A 12,188-nucleotide genomic window follows, 5' to 3' on the forward strand; every position below is an offset into this window, starting at 1 on the left:
TTGGAAGGGACCCCGGTGGGTTAGCTTTGTTGCCTGGTTCCTGCATTTCAACTGGAACAATGTTGTGCTTTGCTTTCTGTTTGTTTCAAGGCAGCCAACGCTTTCCTCGCTCAGAGGATTTCCAGTATCAACTCCATCAGTGCCCTGTGTGAAGCCACGGGAGCCGATGTCGAAGAGGTGGCCAGAGCCATCGGAATGGATCAAAGAATTGGAAACAAGTTTTTGAAGGCCAGCGTTGGTAAGTTCTGAAGCGTGGTGTCATTCTAGTTGTGAGAAATCCAAGGAGTTTAGTTAAAATTATTCCTAAGCTGCCCTGAAAGGCAAACATCTATATAAGCCTGGCTTCTATAGTGCAGGGTATTTGTTCTGTCCCCACTACATGTATGTATGCAGGTTGACATGCAGCTAAACCCACCTATCCTCCAATAAAACAGACCATGTGCATAGATGTGGATGCTTTATTGAAAGAACAGGTTATGGTGAAGCTGGGGAAAATAGGGATACATACAATGGGAACCAAATACAAGATGGACAGTATTGAGTTATTGCTGAACATAACAATAACTACGAGCAATTTAAATCTCACCAGCGATGCTCTGTGTGTGTGGGATACGGATTTGTCCTTGGATGATCATGTGCCACAGATTAAGATGGATTATTCATTGTGCTTCTGCCTTCTCCAAATCCTAAAGGGAATAGAGTCTGGCTTCCCAGCATGCCCTTGGTTTGACAGTGCAGGCTGATGGGTAAAATGGGTTGGGTCAGCTTCAAAACAATATACTTGGGGCAAATTCCTCTCTCCAGCCACTACATGGTGCTAGAGGGCAACAATAGTATATTATAAAGCTATATGGTATGGCATGACAGTATTACTCGACTTACGTCCATAGTTGAGCCCAATTTTTCTGTGGCTAAGTGAGCAAGTACATTTTTGCCCTGTTTTATGACCTGCCTTGCCACATTTGTTAAGTGAATCACTGCCATTGTTAAGTGAATCACTGCCGTTGTTAAGTTAGTCACATGGCTGTGAAGTGAATCGGGCTTCCCTGTGGAATTTTGCTGGTCAGAAGGTCATAAAAAGGGGATTACGTGACCCCGGGACATCATACATATAAGTGTCATAAATATGAGTTCAGTTGTGCCAAGCGTCCAAATTTGGAAACCACGGGGCTGCTGTGGGGGTTGTGTGAAAAAAAACCAATTCTAAGTCACTTTTTACAGTGCTGTTCTAACTTTGAACGGTCACTAAACAGACTTCACTTTAATTTGAGTGATTTCTGAATCTTATAAAAGGAATACCAATATTAAATAAATAGTACATGAAGGAGATGCTATAAATAACGTGTTTCCCTGAAAATATGACCTACCCCGAAAGTAAGTCCTAGCCTGATTTTTTTTACATGTGCACCCAATATAAGCCCTACTCCCAAAATAAGCCCTAATTAAGATCCCACCCACTCCAGAGTGGACGGGAAAAAATTAAGCTAGGATGGGGATGGGTGTGTATGGAGTTGCCCTACTACTTACCTTTGGACAGTTGTAGCCAGGCCTCGCACACCCTGACAGCTGCTTGGCTGGCCCTTTCTTCTGCATCCGGCAAGGCTGGCAAGGCTTTCCTGAAGGTCTCTGTCATGCCCCTGTTGGAATCTGATTCTGAGGGAGAGGTGGAACAGCAGACAGGGAGTAGGAGTGTGGCTCCAGTGGTTGTGGAGGAAACTGGGGAAGGGCACAGTCTGGCTGGGCATTCAGAGGAAGACCCAGGCCCGTCCCCTCTTCATCTTAGGGCATGCAGGGAGGAACAGAGAAGGGAGCAACATGAATTGTGTGCTTTACGGGGGAGGAAAGGGCCCTGATCCCCTTCATTGGCTGCAGCTGTGAAAACTTTAAAAGGGCAAACTGCACACAGCAAAGTTGCTGGAAGCAAAATGTGAAATATTTTGGTTTGTCAAGTCTTATCTGGGTTCTGTCATCCTTGCAACTCTGTGTGTTTCGTTATCTTTTAAAGTCTGCAATTCCTTATCCTGCCCTGTCTGCTTAATTGCTGCAACGTGGTTTGTGTTGGGTTTTATTTATAATTTATATGTACTTTTGGTTTGGATTAAATTTCTCCCCTTTAAAAACTGTTTTCGGGAGAGTTTTTTCTCCAGCCAATGATAACTGGACATTGGGGGCCAAGTTGGGGGTATTAAAGGGACTTTACATATTTTTGTGGACTTTGTTGCTTTTGTGCTATGCCCTGGGTCATCACAGCCCCTGTAAGTGATAACAAAGCTCCGGATCGATCCGGTGCTCAGTTATCGGCTGCAGAGGCCTTCAGGAAAGCCTTGCCAGCCACAGAAGAAGAAGGCCTCTGACAGCGAAAAGGAGGCCGTGCGCAACGCACGAAAATAAGGTTAGTCAGTGGATGATGTCCCCCGAAAATAAGACCTGGTGCCTTTTTTGGTGGCAACAAACATTATAAGACAGGGTCTTATTTTTAGGGAAACATGGTAGGTAGTAAACACTGGGCGCAGCAGGATATGAACCCGTTGCCAAGCGTCCGAATGTAACCCACGCGACCATGGGGATGCTGCAGCGGTCCTAAGGGTGAAAAACAGTCATAAGTGCCACTGTAACTTCAAACGGCCACTAAGTGAACTGTTGTAAGTCAAGGACTACCTGTACAGAAATGGGATATCGTATTAAATGTGCGCTTAAGGAAAGGTTCGTTCAGGCAGTCCCACAAATGTGGAGCAAATGCAGAAGAGACGCCCCATATTTCTTAAATCTGTTCACCTCAGGTAGACAAAGGCGAAAGGCCATTCTAGGAAGAAGGGAGACGTACTTGAAAATGTTCTTTTTAAAAAACTGTCCTTCTTGAAAGTGAGATTCAATTCCTGTTTTTGTCCCCACAGGATTTGGCGGGAGCTGTTTCCAAAAAGATGTTCTGAATTTGGTTTACCTTTGCGAGGCGTTGAACTTACCTGAAGTGGCTCGCTATTGGCAACAGGTAAGGCAAAGGTGAGCTGTGGGAGGGAACTCAAAGACTTAAGGGAATGTGATTACTCTAATTTGGTCCCCATCGTATTGCTGGATGTTTTGCTAGGAAGGGCTGTGAAAACATCTACAGACCCCTCACATCCCAGACATAAACTGTTTCAACTTCTACCCTCAAAACGATGCTATAGAGCACTGCACACCAGAACAACTAGACACAAACGGAGTTTCCCCCTCAAACTCCATCCCTCTGCGAAACAAATAATTCCCTCAACACTGTCCAACTATTTACAGAGTCTGTATTACTATTACTATTAATCTTCTCATCACTCCTTATCACCCATCCCCTCCCACTTGTAACTTTGTCGCTTGTATCCTTACGATTTATATTGACTGTTTCCTAGTATGATTTGATTGCTTATTGTACCCTATGACTATGATTAAGTGTTGCACCTTATGATTCTTGACTCTTGACAAATGTATCTTTTCTTTTATGTATACTGAGAGCATTTGCACCAAAGACAAATTCCTTGTGTGTCCAACCACACTTGGCCAATAAAGAATTCATTCTATTCTGTTCTGTTCTGTTCCACTCCACTCCACTCCTATTCTATTCCTTATTCCCTTATTCTCCTCTCCTCTCCTCTAGTCTCCTCTCCTCTCTTCTATTCCTTATTCCCTTATTCCACTGGTTCCCAAACTTTTCAAGTCCACCGCTCCCTTGGTGCTACAAACTCATCCTCAGTGCCCCCCACCCAGGGGTAGGATTCAAATTTCTGTGGGTTTGACCTAATTTGAAGGTATGGCTTAATGGTCATGTGACTGGGTGGGCATGGCTTGGTGGGCACATGACTGAGTGGGTGTGGCTTGGTGGTCACATGGCTGGGTAGGTGTGGTTTGGTGGTCATGTGACTGGGTTGCATTGAATTGCATTGACATGTGTGTCCCTTCTTGTGCACAGTCCAGATTTTGTGATTCTTTGCAGCAAAAATGACTGACCTCTGGCTTTGCTCTACTTTTCAAACGTGCCACCACAGCTGCTAGAAAGGTGCCAGCCCCGCAGGTCCACCCCATTGAGCCCGCTGCACCAGAGGGACCGGCCCAAGCAAGTCCGAGTGGAGCGGGGGGGGGAAGGGTGCATGCCATTTCCCCACCCACCCACGACCCCTAATCCCAATTATGACTCCATGCTTGCCAAGCTACAGAAGGCTGCTGGGGGTATGTGTCCCAGACCCCAGAGTGGGTGAGTGGGTGGGTGCAGGTGACTCCTTAATCCGGATTGCAACCGGAGTAAGAGTGCAAGCCTGTTCTGTTTTACCCCTACCCACCTACCCTCTGTCCAAGTTTCCCGGCTTGGGGAAAGAAAAAAACATGGACCGCCATCGGTCCATGCCCATGCACGCACCCGCACACTCCCGCTCACCCACCCACCCACTTTGTACCAACAGGTTATCCTTCCCCTGCCTCCCCCTTTATTCCCACCCTCCGCTGTGCTATTCTATTCTAATTCTATTCTATTCTATTCTATTCTATGCTATGCTATTCCCTTATTCTATTCTATTCCCTTATTCTACTCTACTCTACTCTACTCTACTCTACTCTACTCTACTCTACTCTATTCTTATTCTATTCTATCCCATTCCATTCCCTTCCATTCCCTTCCATTCCATTCCATTCCATTCCATTCCATTCCATTCCATTCCATTCCATTCTATTCTATTCTATTCTATTCTATTCTATTCTATTCTATTCTATTCTATTTTATTCTATTTTGGTACAAATAACAGAAGCATAGGCCCCCATCATCTTAAATGGTGTGCCATTATGTGTCTTCACAACATGGGCAGAAACTGGTTCTATTTTACATGGAGATTTCAAGCATCAACCTCTTACAACTCCCCATCCTTAAAAAAGGCTTCCTCCGGGGATGATTTTTATTGGATATTTATTGTTTTTAAGCTATTTGTAGCCTCTTCTCTAATACATAAACAAGCAGGTCTGTCTTAAACATAAATTCCTAAATATAAAGGAAAATAACCTGAAATTACGTATTGGATGGTCTTTGATGTTCTCAGAGCTTGGTTGTTTTCTTGTGGACGTTTCATTACCCAGCTAGGTAACTTCAGTGTTATATGAGAATGGTGTGTCTGTTTATAGACATATATAAACATTATTCTTTCTAGCACTGATAATGCTACCTAGATGGGTAATGAAACGTCTGCAAGAAATCAACCAAGCTCAGAGAGCACCAAGGACCTCACAGTGAGAAAAAGTGTGTGTGTTGTGTGTGTTTGTGTACGTGTACCTATGTAAGTGTGCACACATGTCCATTCAAGAATAGGTATGTATAAACCTGGACATATGCATCTCATAAAATTTCACAATCAGATGCAGCCCTTGCATATATACTTGGTGAGAATTTGTACATTTAGATACAGATTAACAGAGTTGGAAGGGACCCTGTAGTCCAGCTCACCTCCCAAGCAGACCCTACACCATTTCTTTATTAATATAAATTTTATTTGGGTTCTCACAAAAACATAATACAAATAAAACATCTTGTTTTAGGAATAGCATGAACCCGGGTTATCACTTCTCCATACAGACACAGACTCAATTTCATATTCATCTTTGTGTTCTATTCCATATCTTATTACTATTTTAACATTTTCTCCATAATTTTTCCCCTCCCTTGGTTTTCTCAGCTTTATTTTTAATTGTCTCATGTCTAAATTCAATTATATATCTTTTTCTAAGTTTCAGTGTCTTTCTAATCATTATATTTATACTTTTGTCTGTCCTGTTTCAATTTCAAATTATCTTTTCTCATTAAACAAATTTTCCCCTGTAATTACTAATTGGAGTATGACACCTTTATATCTTTTAATTTTATCCATTCAACTCTTATTTAAACTTCAACTTATGCCTTTAAAATTATAACATTCATTATAGTACATAATTTCCAATTGAATTCTGCTTAGTACATTCTTAAAATACACACTATGTTCTTAATATATATATATGTGTGTGTGTGTATATATATACATATATACATAATACACACACACACACACACACACACACACACACACATATATGGTATTCAGCTTTGTTTGGGTATTTTCCCACGTCATTGTAGTTGTGCTTTTAAAGTTGTAGCAACGTTTCGGCAGAATCTCATCTGCCATCATCAGGCTACTGATTTTGTCCGTCTGTGAGACTCACAGTGAGGTGTTGGATGTATGTGGTGGTGCAGGTGGTGCATGGGAGTATACGAAATTGGACAAACCAACAGAAGAATAAGTGCACGCATTGAAGAACATAAGAACCCAATCAAAAAAGAAGAACCGACCTCTTCCCTGGTCCAACAAACACCTCAAAGCCACAGGACATGAGATTAACTTTAAAAAGACCAGAACTATCGCCAAAACCGAACACTTCAACAACAGAATAATCAGAGAAGCCATAGAGAAAGAAGAACGCCCACACAGCATGAATAAACAAGATGATACCTCCAGCCTACCAGCCATTTGGAAACCCGCCCTCATTAACAAACAAGTACCTAACATGAAGAATGAAACCAGACCCACACCCACGAGGGCCACACAAGATGCCACCACCACACTTCCATGTAGAAAGCAGACTCACACCCACACAGAAGATGAGGCATGACCACGGACCAGAAGCCGTACCGCAGCTGCATCACTACCCGCTTCAAACCCCTCCGACCTATACATGAAGCGAACTGATGCCCACCATGAAGATGTGGCACGACCATGAACGCGAAACCGAACAACAGGATCACAGCTCACCAGCTCAAATCCCCAGCTACTAAGAATAACCTGAGCACAACCAAGCCCCCACCTGAACAGAACACACCCCCAGCCAATCAGAACACAGCCAACCCCCCAACCAATCAGAACAGAGCCAAACCCCTAACCAATGAGAACACACCCCCAGCCAATCAGAACACAGCCAAGCCCCCACCCAGTCAAGTCACATCCCCACTAGCAGTTGAAAGGAAGCAGCTGCAAGCTCACATTACTCCAAAAAGCACAAAGTCGAAGACACAAGCCTGAAGATGATGAATGAGACTTCATCGAAATGTCGCCTAGATACTTCCAATTTTACATGGGAGAAAACCCGAATAACCAAAGATCTATATATTTATATCTAGAGATATAGATATAGATATGGTATTCAGCTTTGTTCGGGTATTTTCCCACGTCATTGTAGTTGTGCTTTTAAAGTTGTAGAAACATTTTGGCAGAATCTCATCTGCCATCATCAGACTTCTGTATTGTGTTTGTATGTATGTATGTATGTATGTATGTATGTCTAGGTGTCTTCGGGTCTTTTCCCGGAAACTGAAAAAGTATTTGCTGTGTGAGAAAGAAGGAGACAGCAAGGAGCCTGGGCGTGGTTTAGCTCAACTGTTCTGTACTAAAGCTGCTTGATGCTCTGAAACTGAAACTCCTCTCCTCTGCTTTTGTGTTTTGTATTTGGAACAGATTTCTTTAGAGGTGGGGAGGGGGAGTAGAACTCCCTAGCATCAGAGCATGTTAATAATAATAATATACAAAATACTAATGCTCTGATGGTCATTTGGAAAAATCCTTTCTTAGTGAGCCCCTAGAAGCCAAGAGGAACATCATACGTGCCAAATTTCAAGTCTGTAGGCTTTATGGTTCTGGAGATTTTGTAATGATGTGTGAGTGGTCTTTCGCTTTTATGTATATAGATTTATTTATACCTCTGAGCAGCATAAATCTCCCCAGCCTTTGGGTTTTTATAAACTCGGACGCAAAGGAAAAACAATTGAATTTCATTTGATGTTTACAAAGAAGGAGGCCTTACTCTCTCCCTTTCTCCTTTTCTTTTTTTTCAACCCATAATGGCAGGTGATTGACATGAATGACTATCAGCGAAGGAGATTTGCTTCCCGCATCATCGATAGCCTCTTCAACACGGTCACTGATAAGAAGATTGCTATTTTGGGATTTGCATTCAAAAAGGACACAGGAGATACCAGGTAAGAAGGAGGGGAACTCGAGCCACAGGCCTGGCCTATAGATTCCAACACCCCCCAATCTGGCTGTGCGAAATGCGGACCAGGATTGGTGTCAGTCAGAAGTGAGGAGGGATTACAGTCAGTCCTTGATTTAACAACCACAGTGGAGCCTCAACTTCATGTGGCTAAGTGAAACATTCATTCAGGGAGGTTTGTGCTCCATATTAAGACCTTCTCTGCCACCGTTGTTAAAGTGAATGCGTACAATCATTAGTAACAAACCTTGGTTTGTTAAGTAAGCCTGGCTTGTCCCATTAACCTTTGCTGGTTAGAAGGTCGCAAAAAGGGGAATTGTGATCCCGGGAATGGATCGTGCCAGTTGCCAAGCCCCTGAATTTTGATCACATGACCTTGAGGAAATGGCAGCGGTCATAAGTGTAAAGTGGTCATAAGTCCCTTTTTTTTTTTTGGTAACTTCAAATTGTCACTAAACGAATCCTTTCAGCTCATGAGCCACGACTGCCTTGACTGCCAAAGCGGATGAGAGCCCCAAACCTTTGGGGGGGGGATCCCCCATTTTTCCCAGTGAAATAAGTGCCTCCCTCCCCCCCCCAATCAAAAAACAGGGAAGGTGGGAATGGGCTGAAATTTTGGGGTTTGTCTCCTTTGGAGGGTGTGTGTGTGTGTTCAAAAACCAGATGGGACATTTTGTACCTCACACCCCTGAAGCCGCAAATGACAGGCCGTCCTTGTCTTATGACCACCACTTTTGAGAACAAAATTTCTATGGCTAAGCGAGACATTTGAGAAGTGAGCCCTTGCCCCATTTTATGACCGTTCTTGCCACGGTTGTTAAGTAAATCACTGCAGTTCTTAAGTTTGTCACACGGTGGTTATGAATCTGGCTTCCTTGTTGACTTTTTGCTGGTCAGAAGGTCACAAAAGGAGGATCACGTGATCCTGGGAGACACCGCAACGGTCATAAAAGTGAGTCAAATGAAGCATCTTCTTTTCGTCCCAAAGGTGCCTCTTTTTTTTTTTTTTTTTTCAAGAGGCCACTGGACTTTCTTGGTTTTTCTTTGAAGATGTTTCGCTTCTCATCCCAGAAGCTTCTTCAGCTCTGGCCGGATGGTGGGGAATGGAAGGATTTATACTCCTTGCAGACAGCTGGTCATTTGCGTCCTTTTAGAGGGTTGTTGAGGCCACTTGGAGGTTTATCTGTGTCTTCAGGGTCACCTGAGTGGTGTAAATGGGTGTGGAGCCTTCTTTCAGCAGTTCCAAGAAGGTATTCTAGGTCAAACTGTAGATGATGGTTAACAGAGGTAAGGATTTCAGGACGTTGTACGTTTTATTTTTAGAGAATCGTCCAGTATCTACATCAGCAAATATTTAATGGACGAAGGTGCCAGACTCCATATCTATGATCCCAAAGTACTGAAAGAGCAAATCATTCTGGATCTTTCTCACCCAGGTGTGTCTGAGGATGACCAAGGTGAGTGGGATGAGCTTTCTACAAATGTTTGAATCTCAGAAAGGAGACAAGTCTAAAATAAGTGAGATGAACAAAACAAAAAAATATTTAAAAGCTTTTTTCATAATGCATGTCAAAATTGGGAAGAGAAAAGAACTGGAATGATCATTGACCATAGAATAAACTGGTCGCTACCTGCATCCTGTAATTGAATTTTTTAAAAAATACAGTGTCAGAGGATTTGCAGCATGACTATTATGATGAGACAACCCAGGAGCAAAACACAGCACACAGAGGTTTAAACATTTAACTGTGGTTTATATCCAAGACATATACAGAAATAATGTGGTAGGCAAATTCCTAGCAGGCAATCAATCTTCTTAACTCTGCATGGAGAACTCTACAGTGGAGTAGGAATACAAGGAGAGAGAAGCACACCCTCTAATGCCTGCCTTATATAAACACCTCTTAAAGTGGTAAAGACTTCTGTGGACCCACTCATAGTCTTAAAACTGCAATACCCATGCTGATTCACCCTTCATTGCATCAGCCTTACAGCAGCTGGTCAGCTCTTAAATCTCAATACCTTAACATTCAGGTAACCCTCAGGGACTTCCGGTTTGAGCTTCTTCGGCAACAGACCGAAACCTCGTCTCTCCGAGGCTTCGATCCGTGCTCGCCGCTGGAGCCCCCCGAGCCGGCTGGTTTTGGGGCTAAGCCACCCCGTAGAGGTGGTGAAGAGGGGGGAGACTGCCTGCAGGGTTGAGGAGAGCTGCATCTCTCCTCCCCAGCTGGCCATTACTCCCTTTCCCAAATGCGGTTGTAGTGGTGGTCAGAAATGGCCACCACAAAGAAGAACTTGACCGGAAAAGAATGTGCAGGAGGAAGATAAGAAGATAAAGTTTTGGTTGACTGGGTCAAACAGCAAAAGCAACAAATAAGGTAACCTGGAATTTAAACTTAACAACATTGTTCCCAAGGAAGATTTTGAAGCTGCGAAGGAGAGAGAGAAGGGAAAGGATTAGATTTTTTTCTTCCCTTCCTTATACTGACAGCTAAGAGACTTAAGCAAGAAACTGGAAAAAAAAATCCACTTTGACATTAATAGGCATCTAAGCTGAAAATAAAAGTCAAAGGGATAAATAAAGATTTCTGGACATTTAAAAGTTTTTAAAAGCTGGAAAGGAGAAAAAAAAAGAATAGAAGGGCAGGATCTGGAAAAATGGAGGAGACTGCCTGGAATTAAGGAATGGAACTGTAATTAAAAGGAATTTACAGTGAAATTTTAACAAGATTCCTCAAAGATACATTTTAATGGAAACTTGGTAACAAAATAATAGAACCCCAGGAAGAGAAAGTGGAAAAAGAAGCAAGTAGAAACAGCCTTGGATTATTTGGATTACTTGGTGATTTTTGGTTTTTGCATCTAGATGACTAAAATTAACTGGGTGGTTGTTTAAAAGTTTTTAAAATTGTATCACTCTTAGAAGAACTGAAAACGGAACTTTAAAAATGGTAAGAAGACGCACAAGAAGGGAGAAGTTCTTTTGGCTTTGTGTTTCAATTCTTAGAAATCTGGAACTATGAGAAACAACAAGAAACGCTTGCAGAAGAAGAAGATTGGGACAAAGAAGAAGCCATCTCTATTGATCAAATAATTTTAAGTGGGGGGAAAAAAGAAAAGGGGGGAAAGAGAGTGAAAGGTTTAAGATTAGAAAAAACAATAAAAAAGAAGAACAATTTGAAAGATAAGTATAATATTAGAAAGCAACAGAAGAGGGGATTACAGATGAGAGAGTTAAAAGTAGGGGACGAGGGGGTAAAAAGGGGAGGGAGAAGAAGAGGGGGAAGAAGGCAAGGAAAAGAAGTTGTAAAAGACAGAAACAAGAAATGGAGAAACAGGGAAAAGATACAAGGATTGTAACCATAAGTTTGTTTAGAGATAATGGGTGAAAATTTAATTGTAAAAGGGATTCTGCAAAGGTACATAAGATAGCTTTGTTATATTACAAATAGAGATAATTTTAGAAAATATGATGATGGATAAAGTATTTATTGTAATGCAGTGGGATGTTTGTTAATAAATAAATGAATTAAAATGATTGAGAGAATTAAAAGGGAACATTTTTAATTATTAGTAATGATTTATAAAAATATAAGTGAGAAATATGGGGACAAAAAAAATTAACTATGGAAAGTTTATAAGTGTTCCCAAGGAAGTATGATATTCAATTGAAAAGAAATGTTAAAGATGTTAAGATTTTAATGCATATGAATGATAGAATTGAATTGGAATGGAATATGTTTATATATATATATATATATATATATATATATATATATATATATATATATATATATATATATATATATGTATGTTATGTCCCACCTTCCAAAAATAAACAGATAAGGCTGAAAGCAGCAGTCCTCGCAATAAAGGCAGCAACCAGGAATCTTCACTGATAACAGCCGCAGCCAGCCTCCACAAGATAGTCCAAGTTAACAGTCCCAATAAATCCAAGTCCCAACAAGATATTTCAGGTTTAAATCCTCCAAGCCAAAGTCTTCGGTTCTCTTTGCAAACAATTTGTTCCCGACAAGAGTGCAGAGTCATTCCTCTTCCTTTTATAGAGCAGCAGCTAATTACTGATCTGCCCTCCTCCTGTGCTCCCGTTGGTTTCTTCTCGTAAGGAGACGCCTGCTTCTGACATCCACCCAGCGATTATCTAA

At 41.8% G+C, this 12,188-nt stretch overlaps 1 protein-coding gene across 2 annotated transcripts in view; it reads left to right on the forward strand.

The window, feature by feature from the left end:
- UGDH (UDP-glucose 6-dehydrogenase) overlaps nt 1-12,188 on the forward strand; it is a 28,513-nt gene that overhangs the window by 11,956 nt on the left and 4,369 nt on the right. The window contains exons 6-9 of one of the 2 annotated variants that reach the window (XM_026699838.2): nt 91-238; nt 2,895-2,989; nt 7,878-8,008; nt 9,346-9,479. In XM_026699838.2, coding sequence (XP_026555623.2) covers nt 91-238; nt 2,895-2,989; nt 7,878-8,008; nt 9,346-9,479 — 508 coding nt within the window. The remainder of the gene's footprint in view (nt 1-90; nt 239-2,894; nt 2,990-7,877; nt 8,009-9,345; nt 9,480-12,188) is intronic. The other variant, XM_087936817.1, reaches the window with a different exon arrangement.

The sequence above is a fragment of the Pseudonaja textilis genome, chromosome 6 (genome assembly GCF_049901715.1).
Source record: "Pseudonaja textilis isolate UNSWEBS1 chromosome 6, rPseTex1.2, whole genome shotgun sequence".
NCBI lineage: Eukaryota > Metazoa > Chordata > Lepidosauria > Squamata > Elapidae > Pseudonaja > Pseudonaja textilis.